Source organism: Blennius ocellaris (assembly GCF_963422515.1).
Source record: "Blennius ocellaris genome assembly, chromosome: 14".
Lineage (NCBI taxonomy): Eukaryota > Metazoa > Chordata > Actinopteri > Blenniiformes > Blenniidae > Blennius > Blennius ocellaris.
Window position 1 is genome coordinate 26766169 of NC_137663.1, and position 21132 is coordinate 26787300.

The 21132-nt window shown below is 48.9% G+C and overlaps 2 protein-coding genes across 6 annotated transcripts in view; both read left to right on the forward strand.

Annotated features, from left to right (window-relative positions):
• The window catches only part of pknox2 (pbx/knotted 1 homeobox 2), a 78596-nt gene extending 69611 nt beyond the window's left edge, over positions 1 to 8985 (forward strand). For all 4 annotated transcript variants that reach the window (XM_080508317.1, XM_080508314.1, XM_080508316.1 and 1 more), the window contains 5 exons: positions 1819 to 1916; positions 4793 to 4912; positions 5514 to 5590; positions 6178 to 6356; positions 7128 to 8985. In XM_080508317.1, the coding sequence (XP_080364443.1) occupies positions 1819 to 1916; positions 4793 to 4912; positions 5514 to 5590; positions 6178 to 6356; positions 7128 to 7417 (764 nt within the window). In that variant the 3' untranslated portion in view covers positions 7418 to 8985. The remainder of the gene's footprint in view (positions 1 to 1818; positions 1917 to 4792; positions 4913 to 5513; positions 5591 to 6177; positions 6357 to 7127) is intronic.
• Positions 8986 to 10914: 1929 nt separating this feature from the next.
• LOC308139288 (pannexin-3-like) lies at positions 10915 to 18233 on the forward strand. Of its 2 annotated transcripts, XM_080508685.1 has the most exons (6): positions 10915 to 10957; positions 12915 to 13107; positions 15256 to 15398; positions 15731 to 15945; positions 16376 to 17121; positions 17596 to 18233. In XM_080508685.1, exons 2-6 carry the CDS (start codon positions 12924 to 12926, stop codon positions 17652 to 17654), a joined length of 1347 nt encoding a protein of 448 aa, XP_080364811.1. In that variant the 5' UTR covers positions 10915 to 10957; positions 12915 to 12923; the 3' UTR covers positions 17655 to 18233. The 2 variants fall into 2 exon arrangements, with proteins under 2 accessions (XP_080364811.1, XP_080364810.1); XM_080508684.1 differs by having other exon boundaries at positions 16376 to 18233.
• The last annotated feature ends 2899 nt before the right edge of the window (positions 18234 to 21132 follow it).

Below are 21132 nucleotides of genomic sequence, written 5' to 3' on the forward strand. Positions count from 1 at the left end.
TGACGTCAGAGGAGGAAGCTGCTCTATAGTCTGATGTCAGAGGAGGAAGATGCTCTATAATCTGATGTCAGAGGAGGAAGATGCTCTATAATCTGACGTCAGAGGAGGAAGATGCTCTATAATCTGACGTTAGAGGAGGCTGGTGCTCTATAATCTGGATTAGAGGAGGAAGATGCTCTATAATCTGGAGTTAGAGGAGGAAGATGTTCTAGAATCTGGTGTCAGAGGAGGAAGATGATCTATAATCTGACTTTAGAGGAGAAAGATGTTCTATAATCTGGTGTCAGAGGAGAAAGATGCTCTATAATCTGGTGTCGGAGGAGGAATATGCTCTATAATCTGATGTCAGAGGAGGAAGATGCTCTATAATCTGACGTTAGAGGAGGCTGGTGCTCTATAATCTGGATTAGAGGAGGAAGATGCTCTATAATCTGACTTTAGAGGAGAAAGATGTTCTATAATCTGGTGTCAGAGGAGGAAGATGATCTATAATCTGGTGTCAGAGGAGAAAGATGCTCTATTATCTGGTGTCGGAGGAGGAATATGCTCTGTAATCTAATGTCAGAGGAGGAAGATGCTCTATAATCTGGATTAGAGGAGGAAGATGCTCTATAATCTGACGTTAGAGGAGGCTGGTGCTCTATAATCTGGATTAGAGGAGGAATATGCTCTATAATCTGGAGTTAGAGGAGGAAGATGTTCTAGAATCTGGTGTCAGAGGAGGAAGATGCTCTATAATCTGGTGTCGGAGGAGGAAGCTGCTCTATAATCTGATGTCAGGGGAGGAAGATGCTCTATAATCTGATTCAGACAAGGAAGATGCTCTATAATCTGACGTCAGAGGAGAAAGATGCTCTATAATCTGGTGTCGGAGGAGGAATATGCTCTATAATCTGACGTCAGGGGAGGAAGATGCTCTATAATCTGGCGTCAGAGGAGAAAGATGCTCTATAATCTGGTGTCGGAGGAGGAATATGCTCTATAATCTGACGTCAGGGGAGGAAGATGCTCTATAATCTGGCGTCAGAGGAGAAAGATGCTCTATAATCTGGTGTCGGAGGAGGAATATGCTCTATAATCTGGATTAGAGGAGGAAGATGGTCCAGTGGAGGTCCAGCCTTCACGGTCCGGTGGACTCCAGACCTCCGGGACTTCCGGCTCTCCAGACGGAGGAGGATCGATGAGGCAGCAGGAGGATCCTGATCCGGTCTGAGGACTCCTGCTGGGACCCCTTAAAGCTCCCCGGCGCCCCCCGGGGGGAATCGGCCAGCCAACTACAGACTTTAGACTTTGGAAACCAGACGAAACTGTCTTGTTTTCCCAATACTCTCCGCCACCGTGACTTTTGGAGGCGCTGCCTTGTGTGGGTCGGTTCTCTTGACGGAGAACCTCCCTGCTTCCCTCCAACGTGGAGCCGCTCCAGTGAAATGTTAATCCTGCCCTCTGGAAATCCCTTTTAACCTCAAATAAATCAATGCCTGCGCCTTTGATCACGACACAGTGAAGAGCTCAAACAGACTGGGATAAGAGCGTCTTGATCAAGGCTAATTAATCCAACCCCCCCCCCTCCCCTCCCTACCCCCCCCCCCCCTCTCTTCTTCTTCTCTTCCTGGGTGAAAGGACATTAACGCACCTTGAATTTAATCATTTAGTCTCTTGTTTGCCTGCGTTTTGATTGCTCGGCTGACAAGAGGTAGTTAATGCGGCGGCGGTGTGGGGGGGTGGGGTGGGTGGGGGGGGGGGGGGGACGAGGCCGCCGCCGCCGCTGGCTGCCGGAGCCACTTCATTCACACTCATAGCGGCAAATTATCCCCTCAGGTGGGACCCTGTACCAGCCGGTTGCCATGGTGACATCGCAGGGGCAAGTGTTAACGCAGGCGCTGCCGCCGGGAACCATCCAGATCCAGAACTCCCAGGTAAAGAACGTCTGTTTGTTTTATTTCTAAACCGGGGGGTCCGGTCGGCCGACGCCCCCCCCCTCTCTCTTCCCCCTCCTTCCCCCCCTCCCTCCCTCCCTCCCTCACCTCCCGCCGCCTCAATTTGTTCTTATTAAAAAGGCCTCTTCACATCTGAGCGAGCCCCCTCCGGGTGCCTTTTCATTGTCTCGCTCTGAACACGGCCCCCCCGCCGTCACACAAAATGGAAATTGTTTATTCCCCCGACGCCGAGCGAGTTCCCGACGGCGTCGGGTTCGACGGCAGATGAAAGGCGCGGCGAGGACGCTCCTCCGCTCCTCCGCTCTTTTATTCGCTCCTCGACATCCCGACTGAGCGGGAAAAACAGAAAAGACGGATAAATGATGACGAGCAGGAATTCGGTGTTTTTTGTCGCCTTTAAATGTCGTTTCCTGTCAATAGGAGTTCCTTCCACCACTTTAACGCGCCAGAATAACAGTGATTGATGCTCCGCCTCACCTGGCCAAGTGGATTATTATCATCTATTATTACAATAAAGGTGGAGGAAGGCGAATTTGCATTAATCCCACTGTTGTGCACCAGGGGGCAGTAATGAGCTCGTCCATTAAAAACTCTCCCGGAGCTGCGAACTAAATGTCACTTTAGGAAGTAAAGATATTAGTCAGGAAAATTCTGATATTTCAGGTTCTGGTTTCGACATTTTTAACAAATTCAATGTCGAAAACTAGTTTTGAGCTTTTTCAGGGTTTTTAGTCATTTTTTTAATGGTTTTATTTGTTTGTTTATCTGGATATATTCAGAACTCGTTTTTAAAGAAGAGCGTTTAGAAATGTATTATTACTTCTCACTTGAATTGCATGAAATTTCCAGGCATGATTTGTCACCGGCGAAGGAACAAGCCACTTGGTTTTGGGACGTAAACAGCGAATCGTTTCTGAATTAAATAAATAAATAAAAAAAAACTGCAAAAAAGAAATTCCCATACAAAGCGGATGAGAGAGGTTAAAAACGATGGCCACATCTATCGTCATGGAAACCAGTGGATTACAAGCTCATTTGATCCACCACACCACTCCTTCCATCTGTTATCACTGTTTGACCTTTCACCCCCCCCCGACCTTTCACCACCCCCCCCCTCGACCTTTCACCCCCCCCCACCCCCCCCATGTGACATATCAGAGGACAGGGAATTGAAAAGGGAACATTTTGAAGCTGGTTTGATATCAATCATGTTAAAACTGTCCACGTCATGATAAAAAGACATTTTTGACCTTGACCGTTGATCCCAAAATCTGATCGATTGTTCCTAGGATGGTGACAATGTTTTTTATAAAACATAAGAGGGGGGAATATCTATCTTTTGTAAATACCCGGCGACGTGTAAACGGAGCATCATCGAGCTCTGTCGGGGTTAGGTTAGGTATTGGGGGGTAACTATAGAATACTAGTTGCCCCCAATATAAACACTCCAGTGTGTCCGCCGAAGAAGTACCGGAGCAGAGTTTGTACTTGTTCAGCTCATATCAGCTGACTTTACCTTGTAAATTCACAAGTTAAGACATTTCTTAAAGTCGGCTGCTGGGAAAGTTCCCACTTCCCACTTCCCAGTTTTCGGGGACAAGCAGAGCCGACAGAGACGGGGTGTCATCCAGAGGTTTTAATATCCACGGAAATGACTTTGTTACTGCTGTTCAGCGTCACGAGACGTTGGAACGTCCCGGTGGGAAGACAAACGTCTTTTCACCAGCGTTCACGACTTTTCACGCTTTGGGTCTTTTGATAGCTTTATTGATAATTAAAGATAATTAGCCGACTGTTCCTGGGAAGCTGTTTTTCCTAATTCGCACGGAACCTTCAGGACACACACACACACACACACACACACACACACACACACACACACACACACACACACACACACACACACACACACACACACACGAGGGGTAATTGAGGGGTTGAAACAGGATTTATGGTCGAGAGGTTTTTTCGGGGTCCACAGACGTCTGGTTCTGGTCTCTGGAGTCGATTCCAGCTGATGACCGCATTGACACCTCACCGTTGACCCCTCACCATTAACCCCTCACCGTTGACCCCTTCCTGTTGACCCCTCACCGTTGACCCCTCACCGTTGACCCCTCACCGTTGACCCCTCACCGTTGACCCCTTCCTGTTGACCCCTTACTGTTGACCCCTCACCGTTGACCCCTCACCGTTGACCCCTCACCGTTGAACCATTGACCCCTTACCATTGACCCCTTACCATTGACCCCTCACCGTTGACCCCTCACTGTTGACCCCTCACCATTGACCCCTCACCGTTGATCCCTTACCGTTGACCCCTCACCATTAACCCCTCACCGTTGACCCCTCACCGTTGATCCCTTACCATTGACCCCTTACCATTGACCCCTCACCGTTGACCCCTCACCGTTGACCCCTCACGTTGACCCCTCACCATTAACCCCTCACCGTTGACCTCTCACCGTTGACCCCTTACCGTTGACCCCTCACCATTAACCCCTCACCGTTGACCCCTCACTGTTGACCCCTCACCATTAACCCCTCATCATTGATCCCTTACCGTTGACCCCTCACCGTTGATCCCTCACGTTGACCTCTCACCATTAACCCCTCACCGTTGACCCCACGACAGTAGTTTGAACTGTCGTTGCTCTAATCCCGTTGCCATGGTGACACTTCAGGAGGTGTTTCTGCCCTCGGCACTGGGAAAAAGAAAGGATAGGTAATTGGTAGTCTGCCTTTGTTTCCGTGGCAACAATAACTAAGCCCTTCACATCCTCTTTTCTTCCTTCCTCCCGCCTCCTCTCCTCCTCCTCTCCTCCTCCTCTCCTCTCCCATCTGGTGGTCTGAAGGTAAACGTGGACCTTTCGTCCCTGTTGGACAGTGAGGACAAGAAGTCCAAGAACAAGAGGGGGGTCCTGCCCAAACACGCCACCAACATCATGCGCTCCTGGCTCTTCCAGCACCTCATGGTGAGCGACAGGTTCCCGGGCCACTGGTTCCTGGGCCACTGGTTCCCGGGCCACTGGGCCCCGGGCCACTGGTTCCTGGGCCACTGGTTCCCGGGCCACTGGGCCCCGGGCCACTGGTTCCCGGGCCACTGGTTCCTGGGCCACTGGGCCCCGGGCCACTGGTTCCTGGGCCACTGGTTCCTGGGCCACTGGTTCCCGGGCCACTGGTTCCCGGGCCACTGGGCCCCGGGCCACTGGTTCCTGGGCCACTGGTTCCTGGGCCACTGGGCCCCGGGCCACTGGTTCCTGGGCCACTGGTTCCCGGGCCACTGGGCCCCGGGCCACTGGTTCCTGGGCCACTGGTTCCTGGGCCACTGGTTCCCGGGCCACTGGTTCCCGGGCCACTGGTTCCTGGGCCACTGGGCCCCAGGCCACTGGTTCCTGGGCCACTGGTTCCCGGGCCACTGGTTCCCGGGCCACTGGTCCCCGGGCCACTGGTTCCCGGGCCACTGGTTCCCGGGCCACTGGGCCCCAGGTGATGAGGTCCCGGGCCACTGGGCCCCGGGCAGCATCCTGAAGCGACGTTAATGCAGGGATGTAAAAGTGTTGCCTCCCCCTCCAGCACCCCTACCCCACCGAGGACGAGAAGAGGCAGATCGCTGCACAGACGAGTCTCACCCTGCTGCAGGTCAACAACTGGTAAGGCCACCTGACTCCCCCACCACTCCCCCCTGACCTCCACCCTGACTCCCCTATGACTCCCCCTGATCTCCACCCTGACTCCCCCACCACTCCCCTATGACTCCCCCTGATCTCCACCCTGACTCCCCTAGCACTCCCCCTTGACTCCCCCTGACCTCCACCCTGACTCCCCTACTACTCCCCCTTGACTCCACCCTGACCTCCACCCTGACTCCCCTATCACTCCCCCTTGACTCCCCCCTGACCACCCTGACTCCCCTATCACTCCCCCTTGACTCCGTCTCTGTATTCCCACTGTCTCCACCCCCCCTTCCTGCTGAACCTGGAGGAAGACTCTCTTCCTCCTCAGCACATTTGTGACACTGTGGCGCCCCCTGCTGGCCGTTCACTTCAAGCACACACACGACGACGGAAACATTTAATTCCCAACAAAACCGTCAGATGTCGTTTCATTAAAAGGAGGTGACTTGATGAAGACGAAGGTAAAGTGGTGATGAAGAGTCCGAGGAGGAGCGTCGTGGAGGCGTCCGCCAGACGGTTCTTTAAAGAACGTGACTTCCTGTCCCGGTCCCTCTCTGTCCCAGGTTCATCAACGCTCGCCGGCGCATCCTACAGCCCATGCTGGACGCCAGCAACCCCGACCCGGCGCCCAAGGCCAAGAAGATGAAGTCCCAGCACCGGCCCACCCAGCGCTTCTGGCCCGACTCCATCGTGGCCGGAGTCCTGCAGACTCACCGCTTGCACAGCGCCAACAACTCTGACAGTAAGACCGGCGTCCACCGGGGGGCACTGCGCTACTCCCCAGGGGTCAGGGGCGGGGTCCTGGGTGGGGGTGGGGGTGGGGGTGGGAGGGTACTGTATGGTACTTTATGGTACTGTACCGTACTGTATGGTACTTTATAGTACTGTATGGTACTGCGTACTGTATGGTACTTTATGGTACTGTATGGTACTTTATAGTACTGTACCTATAGTGTATGGTACTGTAAGGTACTTTATGGTACTGTACCGTACTGTATGGTACTGTTTACTGTATGGTACTGTACCGTACTGTATGGTACTGTGTACTGTTTGGTACTTTATGGTACTGTACGGTACTGTATGGTACTGTTTACTGTATGGTACTGTACGGTACTGTATGGTACTGTACTGTACTATATGGTACTTTATGGTACTGTACTGTACTGTATGGTACTTTATGGTATTTTATGGTACTGTACCGTACTGTATGGTACTTTATGGTACTGTATGGTACTTTATGGTACTGTGCCGTACTGTTTGGTACTGTACCGTACTGTATGGTACTTTATGGTACTGTATGGTACTGTACTGTACTGCACGGTATTTTATGGTACTGTATGGTACTGTATGGTAGAGTACCTTAAGTTAGTGTACCCAGATCCAACTATTTTGCGGCTCCATGACAGAGGACGGTTGAAATGCAGGTGCAGCCCCCCCCATTTATCTAACCCCCCCATTTATTTACCCCCCCCACTATCTCTGCCCCCCCCTCCCCGTCTGTGCCCCCCCCCAGACCCCCTGAGCATGGACAGCCTGCAGTCGCTGTCGTCGGACTCGGCCACGCTGGCCATGCAGCAGGCCATGCTGGGAGGCGACGACTCCATGGACGGAACGGAGGAGGAGGACGAGGAGGACGAAGAGGAGGAGGAAGAGGAGGAGGAGGAGGAGGGGATGGAGGAGGAAGAGGAGGAGGAGGAGGACGGCGAGGAGGAGCAGGACAGGGGCAGGCCGCTGGCGGGAGGGGGCGGCGGCGGCGGCGGGCGGCGGGATGCGAGCATGGAGCACCCGGAGGAGCTGGACTAGTCCAGCAGGGGGAGCTGTGTGAACTTTGACCTCGGCTGTCAGCGGAGCCTCGGCGGGCTAGCCGCCGCCGCCGCGGGACTCTGCGGAGCGTTTGGGGGCGTGTCTTCATCAGGACGGCGGGCGGAGCGGCAGGAAGCACATTCGATACCGGCGGAGACGAAACAAAACATGGCTGCTTTCTGACGAGGAACGTTTTTTTTTTCCGCCATTTCTAGAGCAGTGGAGGATTTCGGACGAGACGCTTCCGGGAGGAAATGAAGAGTACTTTCACACCGACGAGAGTTTTTGACTCCATGTTAGCTTCCATCTACTTCCTGTACAGAACAGGAAGTGAACCCCCACACGAAGCTGCGTCGCGTCTTCTTTCTCCTCAACTTATTTAGTTTCTTCTCCCGACAAACCTGGAGTCTGTTGATCTAGAATCACTTGAAAAGAGCACAAACGACAGAACCAGGGCGACACCCCGGGGGGGGGGGGGCGGGGCTTCGACTGCCAACAGGAGTCGTTTAACGAAACCCTCCAATCGGAAACACGAACCTGGTTGGAGGCGGAGCCTCGTCCCAGGAGACGAAGGACATCCCTCATTAAACTCACACAGACACGTATTCAAGACTCGTCCTTTGACACGTCCTTTGACGCATCCTTTGATGTTTATCAAATGTTGATATTCTGGCTGCAGCTGCCGCCACCTTTGATGTCCCACAATGCCTTGGGGCAGGTTTCCCGAGATGGCGTCAGTCAGGAAACGTCAACAGTTTGATGGTTTGTCTGGAAAACTTCTGGACTTTATTGTGAAGGATTTCATAAACTGCAGGTTGAGATGAGAGGAGAAGGTTTACTTTTATTCTCCGGACAGAAGTGAGAACTTAAGTCTATTTTAAAGATTTTTTTTTGGGGGGGGTGGAGTAACTTTAACTTAACTTACTGACCCGTCCTGTCAGTAAAAGCTGAAAGCGTCCAGAGTGACCGATCAACCAATCAGACGCTGTCCCTCAGCTTCCCCTTTAAGAGCCAGGTGCACTATAGCGGCGCTATAACCACCACCAATTCACAAAGTACTGACAAAAGTACTTTGTACTTCGTACGTTGAGATATTTCTAACAAACTGCATCTGCTTGTACGACAACACACAGCACCACCTGGTGGCCTGGCGTGCACACTGCAGCGTCTTTCACTTTGTCACTAAGAAAACGTGTCTGACCCTTCAAAATAAGACCCACGGGCGAATTCCTTCCTTACATTTTTTGCCACCTGAAATTTCTTTCCAAAAGGGCTCTAGCTGGTTTTATTTTTATTTATTATTATTTTTTATCGGCTCCGTACTGAAAGTACTCTTTATTTTCAGACGTGTCATTTCCACTGCTGACAATAAGAGCGCGAAGCGGCGGCGGAGGCGTCTTGTTTCTCCGGTGACTCAGCGGGTTCTCAGGTGGAGCGGCGCTCCCCCTTCCACACATTTCCTCTCCCAACGTCTCGGCTGCACAGCAGGACTTCCCCCCCCCCCCCCCCCCCCCCGAACACTCTATGTTTTTCTTCTCCCATGAGCAAAACAAAAACAAAAACAAAAAGAACAAAACCCTGTCGTCCACCAGTGGAACTCTCACTGCACATGTAGTGTGTTACGATGGATTCTTCACACGTTTTGCATTCTGGTGTTGGAACGTTTGCGTATTTATTGGGATTTTTGTTTGCGTGTGTGTGCGTGCGCGTGCGCGTGTGCGTGTGCGTGTGTGTGTGTGTGTGTGTGTGCAGCCGTCGGACAAAAACAAAGCAGAAGCAGCTCGACGATTCACCGCCCGGGAATACGCCCCCCCCCCCCCCCCTCCTCCACCCCCCCTCGATGAAACACAAAATAAAACAAAAAACCTTTTATTTTCCAAGGACAAACAGGAAGTGGAGGACCCCGACGCTCTGGCTCCTTTTTACGTGAAGGATTTTAAAAGAGACGTTCAGCTCCGTTTTGTACTAAAACACAATCGCTGGTTTCTAATGTGAAGAACTGGAACCCCCCGGTTCTACTGGATGTTCTGCTCGTTCGTCGTGACGTCTGTTGCTCATTAATATTCAGTTCTGGGTTTTTGCTCCTCCTCCTCTTCTTCTTCTGCTTCTTCTTCTTCTTCTTCTTCTTCTTCTTTTCATGGATCTTCCAGAGCAAGAGACACGGATTAAGGGGGATATTTTTATTTCATTTGTACACTTTGTTGTCATAATCTATTGTGTTTCAATAGACCAATTTTAATAATTAAAACATGTAAAGGTGCCAATTTTGATTGGGGGCAGCTGTGCGTTGGACTCGTCCATCACTTCTTTACGTCCGTCATCCATCCATCTTTCTGAAGTGCAGCTTTCAGGCTAAATGTTAGTCAGCCTGCAGGTCACTGTGGAATATATATATCTATATATATATATATGATTATATAATATGTGACTATATAACACTATATCCACTCAGTCTATTTCGGTTTGTTTCAGCATCTTCCTCCTCTAACATCATATTATAGAGCATCTTCCTCCTCTAACACCAGATTATAGAGCATCTTCCTCCTCTAACACCAGATTATAGAGCATCTTCCTCCTCTAATCCAGATTATAGAGCATCGTCCACCTCTAATCCAGATTATAGAGAATCTCCCTCTAATCCAGATTAAAGAGCATCTTCCTCCTCTAACACCAGATTACTAACACCAGTTTATAGCATCTTCCTCCTCTAACGTCAGATTATAGAGCATCTTCCCCCTCCAACACCAGATTATAGAGCATCTTCCTCCTATAGCATCAGATTATAGAGCATCTTCCTCTAACGTCAGATTACAGAGCATCTTCCTCCTATAGCATCAGATTATAGAGCATCTTCCTCCTCTTTCGTCAGATTAGCCCATAAAGCCATCATATTCTTGAGAAACTTGGACACAATTAAAAGCACATCCTCCAAATGAATGAAAGTGATGTTTTATAATAATTGTTGTGTCGGCAGGTTTTCTTTTATAATTTATTCTTTGTAATTTTGTGGACTTCCAAAAGTCTTAAAAGTGATTTCTTGTAGGTTTAAGGACAGTATTGGTTTAATTTTCACCAACAGGAAGTGAAAAACACATTTGTGACGTAATGAGCTTGAATCTGTCCTGGAACATCCACACCTGTAATAACCGCTTTCGGCCACCAGAGGGCGGCAGCAGCTTTAATCCTGGATCCTGGATAAACTGGACGCAGCGCCTCACTGCTGCCACCTTGTGCATGGAGGAGGTAATGCATGTTTACCTTGAAACAACATGAGGTCTCTTCTGTTCCAACTTCATGGAGGAGCTGTAACCACACACACACACACACACACACTGTTGGAGGTCCTACATGCTCCCAGATGTGCAGCCTGTAATTAGAGCCAGACCGGCCCGCCCTGGTCCAGCCCAGATCCTCAGACCCCCCCCCCCCATCCCGGTCCTCCCAGGGTACATAAGCAGGTTCCAGCTCGGTGCAGGTCTTCAGGTCTGCAGGTCTTCAGAGGAACCGTTGGGTCTGGACACAGAGTTCCATCAGAACCAGGTGAGACTCCAGGTTCTCTGACGTGATGAAGGATGAGGAACCATGAACTCTTTCCTTTATATACAGGATGTGTTGTTCTTTTACACTGTTTCTATAGTGCGACTCTAGTGTTTCTATAGTGTTTAATATTATGACTGAAGTGTTTCTATAGTGTTTAATATTATGACTGAAGTGTTTCTATAGTGTTTAATATTATGACTGAAGTGTTTCTATAGTGTTTAATATTATGACTGAAGTGTTTCTATAGTGTTTAATATTATGACTGAAGTGTTTCTATAGTGTTTAATATTATGACTGAAGTGTTTCTATAGTGTTTAATATTATGACTGAAGTGTTTCTATAGTGTTTAATATTATGACTGAAGTGTTTCTATAGTGTTTAATATTATGACTGAAGTGTTTCTATAGTGTTTAATATTATGACTGAAGTGTTTCTATAGTGTTTAATATTATGACTGAAGTGTTTCTATAGTGTTTAATGTTATGACTGAAGTGTTTCTATAGTGTTTAATATTATGACTGAAGTGTTTCTATAGTGTTTAATATTATGACTGAAGTGTTTCTATAGTGTTTAATATTATGACTGAAGTGTTTCTATAGTGTTTAATGTTATGACTGAAGTGTTTCTATAGTGTTTAATATTATGACTGAAGTGTTTCTATAGTGTTTAATATTATGACTGAAGTGTTTCTATAGTGTTTAATATTATGACTGAAGTGTTTCTATAGTGTTTAATATTATGACTGAAGTGTTTCTATAGTGTGACTGAAGTGTTTCTATATTGTGACTGCAGTGTTTCTATAGATTCTATAGTGTGACTGTAGTGTTTCTATATTGTTTCTATAGTGTGACTGTAGTGTTTCTATATTGTTTCTATATTATGACTGTAGTGTTTCTATCGTGTTTCTATAGTGTGACTAGTGTTTCTATATTGTTTCTATGGTGTGACTGTAGTGTTTCTATAGTGTGACTGTAGTGTTTATATATTGTTTCTATAGTTTGACTGTAGTATGACTGTTGTTTCTATATTGTTTCTATATTGTTTCTATAGTGTTTCTATAGTGTGACTGTAGTGTTTCTATATTGTTTCTATATTATGACTGTAGTGTTTCTATAGTGTGACTGTAGCGTTTCTATAGTGTGACTGTAGTGTTTCTATAGTGTGACTGCAGTGTTTCTATATTGTGACTGTAGTGTGGCTGTAGTGTTTCTATATTGTACCAATATTGTAACTGTAGTGTTTCTATATTGTGACTGTAGTGTGACTGTAGTGTTTCTATATTGTGACTGTAGTGTGACTGTGGTGTGACTGTAGTGTTTCTATAGTGTGACTAGTGTTTCTATATTGTGACTGTAGTGTGACTGTGGTGTGACTGTAGTGTGACTGTAGTGTTTCTATAGTGTGACTGTAGTGTTTCTATATTGTGACTGTGGTGTGACTGTGGTGTGACTGTTGTGTTTCTATATTGTGACTGTAGTGTGACTGTGGTGTGACTGTAGTGTTTCTATATTGTGACTGTAGTGTGACTGTGGTGTTTCTATATTGTGACTGTAGTGTGACTATAGTGTGACTGTCGTGTTTCTATAGTGTGACTGTAGTGTTTCTATATTGTGACTGTAGTGTTTCTATATTGTGACTGTGGTGTGACTGTGGTGTGACTGTTGTGTTTCTATATTGTGACTGTAGTGTGACTGTGGTGTGACTGTAGTGTTTCTATATTGTGACTGTAGTGTGACTGTGGTGTTTCTATATTGTGACTGTAGTGTGACTGTGGTGTGACTGTAGTGTTTCTATATTGTGACTGTAGTGTGACTGTGGTGTTTCTATATTGTGACTGTAGTGTTTCTATAGTGTGACTGTCGTGTTTCTATAGTGTGACTGTAGTGTGACTGTAGTGTCCACACATCTTCCTCTCCCTCTCTGACCACGTCACCTGAACGCCTTGCCGCGGCCGCAGGAGGTGAACATGTCGATCGCCCAGGCGGCCGCCAAGGCCATGTTGGCCGACGCCTTGCTGCCGGCCGGCGCGGCGCCGCAGCGGATCAGCCACCTGGAGCTGGAGCTTCCTCTGGACAAGGTCATCAAGTTCGTGTCGGTGGGGCTGCCGCTGCTGCTGGTCTGCATGGCCTTCGCCCGGGAGATCTCCCTGGGTGAGTCTCTCTCTCTCCCTCGCTCGCCCGCTCTTCCTCAGCTCTGCTGGGAAACAGATTTTGAATTCCATTTGCTTTTGCCCTTAATTACACCCTACGTTCACGAGCGCTGCTTTCGTCGCTCCACGTTTGAGCTCCGTGGTCGTTTCTCTCCCTCCGCCCTTCCACTGCTCGTTATTTCCTCCCCCCGCCGCCTCCATCTGAGCGGCGGCGGCGACGTGGACCGACGTACGTGTTCATTTAACAAGCTGCTTGATTCCCGCGGACCGGAGTCACAGCGAGACTCCGGCTGCCGACTGCTGCCATGTTTTCCGTCACGAGTCGGAACGAGGGAACATTTTCTGAAAGTTTGGTTGAAGGAAGGTTGATAATTAGAACGACGCCGACGAGAAGTCGTCACGCTGAAAGATCAAAGACTCGTCTGCCCGGGAACAAGGTCTTTATTTAACTGTGGCGATAATTTATGATGAACGACTGAAGACAGTTTTGTTCTTTGTTCTGGAGGGAAAGGTGTGATTTGTACGAAGACGTCTGAGAGCAACAGATTCTGCTCACATCATGTTTTGTCATAAACACAATCACAAATAAAAAAAAACAACAACAAATGGCCAGTCATACGGTGACTGTGAATAAAAAGGATAATGATCTTTTCGCCTTGGGAAACATCAGAACTGAACTGGAGTAGAAATACATGAAAACCATCGATTAAAAGTCATTGTGGTCAAATGGTCGTCAAGTAGATGAAATAATGCCGATTCAGCATTTTTCCACCAATCAATCGATTAACTGAAACACGACTCAGCCCCCTCTGGGAGCGACTGGATGAGAACGACGTCTTTAGGTCAGTCCAGGTTTTCCCATTTTAGATTGAAGGTCGTGTTTGTCCAGGAGGCGGAGCTTCTCTCATTCTGCAGATTTTACTCTACTTACTTTACTGCTTCTCCTTAAAATACATGAAAGGAAACATGAAAGGAAACATGAAAATTACTGCAGTACAACCCGCCGACCACCGGGGTCCTCTGGGCGTCGCCGCCCGTGATGGTAATGTTGAGATGGGGCTGATTAATTACACACACACACACACACACACACACACACACACACACACACACACACACACACACACACACACACACACACACACAAAATTAGTGGCGGTATGTTTTTTTTTTTTTTTTTTGTGGTGGCGTGTTCCTGCTTCCAGATGTGGAAAGTAGAGGGTTTGTGTTGCCAGGCGGTGAGTTAGTTGGAGCTGCAGGGTGGAGCTGCAGGGTGGAGCTGCAGGGTGGAGCGTCCCGGGAAATGACAGGCGGGGGCAGAGCGAGGCCTCCGGCGGTCAGAACAAGGTGAAATAACTACAGGACTGCAGGAGCTCACATCTGGACGTCCACCCGGCCGCCCAGAAAGCTCAAATTGCCAGCTTGATTTTTTTGTTTGTTTTTTTTTGGAAACGTGTGATTCGTCCGGTGAAGAGCTGAAGGTTCTGCAGAGGCTCATCCTGCCGCCGTCTCCTACGGCAACGGACCGGCTTAATGTCGGGGAATATTTCCACGGCCTTTAAGGTGTGGCGGATAAGTACTACAAAATAAAATGATACAACCAACACAAAAACTGTGGTATTTTGTAAATGTAATAATAATAAAGGGGAGTCCACTGTGTACTTGTACGTCTTTCTACTTACTTGTATGTGATTCTTCTGTCTCCTGACTGGAACTTTTCCTCTTCGTAAAGAAACTTTACAAAGACGACTGTCGCTAATGTGTCACGTGACCGAGACAAGAGTGAGTCATAGACGCATGTAACACAGAGACAATTTAGTCTTTTATCAAAATCAAAGCTTGTTCAGACTCGGATGATAAATAAATAAATAGAAATAATGTAAGTTATTTATTCTTTCGGTGCGGCTCGGTACCAGACGGGGGCCTGGTGGAAACGAGTCCCGGTCCTCTGATACATAGACCAGCATCTCTTCACTGTTTATCTTCGGTTGGACATTTCTTTAGCTAGATAGAACAATTCAACTTTAACTTCACGTATGTAAATACTGTTTGAAGCAGGGATGAAGATTCAGGAAATAGTTGCAGCTTTTGGAAAAAAATCTCATGCTTTTCACTTTGTTTTGTTTTGTTCTGTTTTTTATTGATGCAGGGCCGCAGATCAGCTGCTTCCCTCCCAGCAACTTCACCATCAAGCAGGCCGACTACGTGGACACGTACTGCTGGGACTCGCTCATGCACCACGAGCTCGACGGCGACGGGAACCTGGAGGAGCGTTCGCTCTGGGTGCACAAAGTGAGTGTGGAAGCTGCCGGCCGGCCGGCGACGTCTCGTGACGCCCAGTCCGTGGTTTTCAACTATATTAGCAGTTTTATAGTTGACGTTTTCCTTCAATCCAATTCATCATCCGTCCGTACGAATGTGGGGTTCTGTCGATTTTGTTGAAGATTTGACATCGTTGTAACTTCAACGGTCAAAGTCGTGGTCGTCGTGTGAACGAGGCCGACGCCTGAAACCTTTTCGTGAAACATTCAGACGCTAAGACAATTATCCCCGTCCGTTCTGCTGAATTCTGCCGCTTCCCCTTCATTTGCATCTTCCTCTCCCCCCCCCGATCGGCCGTCCAGATGTTCCCCTACTCCCTGCTGACCATGGCCGTCCTGATGTACCTGCCGGCCCTGATCTGGCGCCAGCTCGTCATGCCCACGCTGGGCTCAGACCTGCTCTTCGTGATCGACGAACTGGACAAGTCGTACAACCGCTCGGTCCGGCTGGCGCAGAGCATCCTGGACATGCGCCAGAACACCAAGAACCCGCTGACGTTCCAGGCCGAGCTGCAGAGGTGAGAGACCCGCTGCCACGTTTTTACGTCTCGCTCAAGAGGTAAGCTTGTTGATGTTTTCTGTGATGTGAACCGATGAGCGCCGATTCGCCTCCAGACCGGAATTTTCCGCGTTTTGAGAGAATCTTTGATGGAGAAATTGGGTCGACGTGATCTGCCAGAGACAGTTTTATGCCTAAAGGTTACTTGAAGAGCTGTCAGTGGGACTCTCTTGAGAAAATGCATCTGTGGAGAATGAATTGAAACGCTTCCGTCTCCCTCTGCGACACTCTTGATAAGCCCTGGAGCACAAGTCTTAACCTCCACGGGTTTGAGAGTCACGGCGGCGGCGGCGGATCCTCGGAGTCTGAAGCAGCAAACGGAGGTTTCGTTCGGGAAGCAGCCGAACACAGAACGCGCGGTAAACGTTCTCCTTCTGGTTCCGTCGCAGGGCCAAGAAGAAGCGGTACTTCGAGTACCCCCTGCTGGAGAGGTACCTGCGGTGCAAGCAGAGCTCCTACTTCCTGGTCAGCATGCTCTTCCTGCGCGGCTTCCTGCTGCTGACCTTCATGACGGCCGCCTGCCTCTACCTGGCGTACTTCCACCTGTCCGCCTTCCTGCGGGACGAGTTCAGCTGCTTCGTCCGGACGGGGACGCTGCGCGAGCAGAGCTGGGCGCCGGAGCTGGTGCAGTGCAAGATGATCGGCCAGTTGGTGTTTCAGGTGATCAGCGTGGCCAACGGCGCCATCTACGTCCTGCTGGCGCCCATCGTCCTCTTCAGCCTGGTGCGGCTCTTCGTTTGGGACACCTCCTTCATCTCCATCTACGACGTCCTGCCGGCCCTGGACCTGATCAACCGCCGGCGGCTGGGCTGCCCGCTCAACGACCTCAACGTCCTGCTCCTCTTCCTGCGCGCCAACGTGGCCCACCTGAAGTCCTACGGCCAGGTGAGGGCGCTGTGCAGCCTGGCGCCGCCTCAGGTGGGCGCGGCGGGGCCGAACCTCGGCGCCCTGCTGACCCAGGAGGAGGCGGAGGAGCGCGAGGAGGCGGCGATGGAGCTGGCGGAGGAAGTGGAGGAGGCTAAGGAGGAGGGGAAGCTGAACCTGGTGGACATCATGACCATCCTGGGAGCGGCGCAGGGCCGGGCGGTGAACTGCGGCGAGAAGAGGCCGCTGGTGGAGCAGGACTTGAGCCTGGGTACCGTAACGCTCATCTACACACTCAAACGCATTCTGCTAGTGGCTATTTTCGTCTACATCATCTGGGACGTGCAGAAAATCATAAAGTGACAGAGCGAAGTGAAGAGCGGGCGCCATTGCTTCTTTTCTTTCTTTACGAACCCAGGCAGAAGCACCTGTACGTCTAAAAGAGTCTCTTAACCGTCCTTCGCCAGAAGGATCTAGTGTTTTATATCTATGGAGCTGCCGCCACGACATCTTTGATACCCCAGAATCCCTTGGGGGCAGTTTTCCCAAGATGGCGTCAGTCAGGAAATATCAACAGTTTGTTGCAAATGAGTGGAAGACGGCGGTCTTGTTTTCCTGTATTTGGTTTATTCTCTGTGCAGAATCGTAGGACCTTCGGTATTCTACAGAGGGATTCTGGTGGAGGAACTCTGAACAGGATTTGTGGTACTTCTGAGCGCTAACTGCCCTCTCTGTTTCTTCACAGAGCCAAACCACCAGGGGTACCATGAGTTGAAGGAGTCTGCACCATTTAGTCATTATTAGGCCTCGTATGGACCGAGTCAAAGCGATAAGAACGGGGGAGGGTGGTTGTTAGAACGCCTTCCTCTCTAGGTTCTCATGAGTACTGTACCCACGCTCACTGTGGGGTTAAACAAAAATAAAAATAAAAGCCTCTTTTAGAATTACAGGGTTCTGGCTGGGAATGCGGATGAACTGTACTGACTTTCTAACTCGTGTGTATTTAAAGACGAAAAGCTTGGAAAAGGAGGCGGCTGCTGTGACCGTGGAGCGCCGACGCTACTTGTTCATGTCACTTGTTCTGTTTCTGACGGGTGTTGATCCAGGAAAGGCTGGCGACGGCGTCGGCGTTTCCATTTCACGTCAAATCTCGGGAATTTAATGAGACAAGTTCGCCGAATATTATAATTTATGTGCTCTTTCTTTCCTCTGTCTGCATCGGAACGACGTCTCGTCCCTCTGTGAAAAATGGAAATCCTTCATTCTGTGTCTTTATAAATAAAGAAATCCTGTTAAGTTTGTTATGTTTTTTTGTCATTTTTGTTAGCATGGTCTAGGGTTCAGACACTAATCTAAAAAAAAAAAAAAAAAAAAAAAAGCATTTACTTACACATGAATTATAGTGGTTGAAGTTGTTTAACTCTGCAAGTCCTTAAAATAAATATGAATGATAGGTTGTGGAGCAGAGTGAGTCTGTGGTGAAGTTCTGTTCACGAGGACTTGTTTCATGTCGAAACAACCTAAAAATAAACCTGAACTCGACAACATGTCCAAGTTAATTGTGGAGCCGAAGAAGCAGTTTGAGCCTTCATGTACAAAAAGTTGTGTTTTTAAAGCAACAAGCTTCCTGCTTCCAAGAACTCTACCGTCAAATTATAGAGCATCGCTTTCTCTATTTACGGTCAAGAAATGTAGTGATACACTTGATTTTATGGTTCAGAATGTAAATGAGTCCATGTTTTATTGTAAATAAAGAAGGTTCTTTATTCTCCCTCTTCTCTCCCTTCTTTTTTTCCCCTCAACGATATGGCTGACTCAGCTCTTTTCTCTTGTGCCTTTTCAAAAGCAGCCAACCAGAAAGGAAGCAGGAGACAAACGACAGGAACACAACAAGTATCAGCGGTGTGGTTGTTAGTGTGTCTTTGGTGTGTAGTTGTGTTGGAGTGTAGTTGTGTGACGTTCAGTGCACCTGGTGTCTCCGGCCACTGGAGGGCGACATTGAGTTGTACTGCAGAGAGTTCCACAGCTTCAGGGTGGTTCCAGTGGCTGCAGGATGAGACTAATACCAATACTAATACTACTACTACTACTACTACCAATACCAATACCAATACCAATACCAATACTAATACTAATACTAATACTACTACTACTACTAATACTACTACTACTACTACTACTACCAATACCAATACCAATTCTAATACTAATATTAATACCAATACTAATATTGACACTAATACTACTACTAATACTACTACTACTAACAATATTAATACTAATACCAATACCAATACCAATACTACTACTACTACCACTCATACTAATACTAATACTAATATTAACACCAATACTAACTAAAATGTTTGAAAACCTCTTGAATTCCTGGGTAAGAATCCAGTCCAGTCCAGTCCAGTCCAGTCCAGTCCAGTCCAGTCCAGTCTAGTTTAGTCTAGTCTAGTCTAGTCTAGTCTAGTCCAGTCCAGTCCAAGTGAGTTAAATTGGCCTGACCATTCAGACCTGATGGCGCCGGTCGTCTGCGTCCCGGCCCGAAGACGGTTCCGCCGCCGTCACACCAAACCTGTCATGATCAGGTTTAGTTAGGAGGAGGACGGTTCTCCGTCTGGAGTAAGACACTTTAATCAAGGGGACCTGAAAGTCTTTCAGTTCAGACCTCTGGTTCCTTGAAGAACGAGTGTGACCCAGAACGAGTGTGACACCAGAACGAGTGTGATCCAGAACGAGTGTGATCCAGAACGAGTGTGACACCAGAACGAGTGTGATCCAGAACGAGTGTGATCCAGAACGAGTGTGATCCAGAACGAGTGTGACACCAGAACGAGTGTGATCCAGAACGAGTGTGACCCAGAACGAGTGTGACCCAGAACGAGTGTGATCCAGAACGAGTGTGATCCAGAACGAGTGTGACCCAGAACGAGTGTGACCCAGAACGAGTGTGACACCAGAACGAGTGTGATCCAGAACGAGTGTGACACCAGAACGAGTGTGATCCAGAACGAGTGTGACCCAGAACGAGTGTGACACCAGAACGAGTGTGACACCAGAACGAGTGTGATCCAGAACGAGTGTGACACCAGAACGAGTGTGATCCAGAACGAGTGTGACCCAGAACGAGTGTGATCCAGAACGAGTGTGACCCAGAACGAGTGTGATCCAGAACGAGTGTGACCCAGAACGAGTGTGATCCAGAACGAGTGTGACCCAGAACGTTCTTCACGTCTGGGGTTTGTTCCGACGACGGCGGCGTTACGGTGCAACATCACCTTTAAATACTGGATCCTGAAGCGGAACTTTTCTTTGAGCTTGAAGCTGGAAGCTGCTGCGCCTGTGTACCTCCGCCCTGGTAAATAGTTCCTCAGGGCTGGACTGGACTGGGCTAGTTTGTAATGGACTGGACTGGGCTAGTTTGCAATGGACTGGAGTGGTTTGGACTGGACTGGACTGGACTAAACTGGACTGAACTGGACTAGACTGGGCTAGTTTGTAATGGACTGGACTAAACTGGACTAGACTGTGCTAGTTTGGACTGGACTGGAGTGGTTTGGACTGGACTGAACTGGAGTGGTTTGGACTGGACTGGACTGGGCTAGTTTGTAATGGACTGGAGTGGTTTGGACTGGACTGGACTGGACTAAACTGGACTGAACTGGACTAGACTGGGCTAGTTTGTAATGGACTGGACTAAACTGGACTAGACTGTGCTAGTTTGGACTGGACTGGAGTGGTTTGGACTGGACTGGACTGGACTGGGCTAGTTTGTAATGGACTGGATTAGACTGGGCTAGTTTGGACTGGACTGGAGTGGTTTGGACTGGACTGGACTGGACTGGACTGGACTGGACTGGACTGGAGTGGTTTGGACTGGACCAGAGTGGTTTGGACTGGACTGGAGTGGTTTGGACTGGACCGGAGTGGTTTGGACTGGACTAGACTGGGCTAGTTTGGACTGGACTGGAGTGGTTTGGTTTGGACTGGACTGGACTGGACTGGACCGGACCGGACCGGACCGGACTGGACTGGACTGTGAACACTGGAGGAGTTCAGCTGTATAGAACCAGATCCCACAGAGGGAACGGAACAGGTCAGCTGAAGGTTTCCCTCCGATCGCATTTGAATTCCTCACCAGTAAAGGAACCGCCGCCCAGTTGAGCGAGCAGTTAATGAATTATTGTCCACAGAGACATTCGTTCTCGCCGCGGGGAAGAGCCGCCATCGGTTTCTCCAAATGATCAATTAAGCGACGTAATGGGTTATTGTTTTA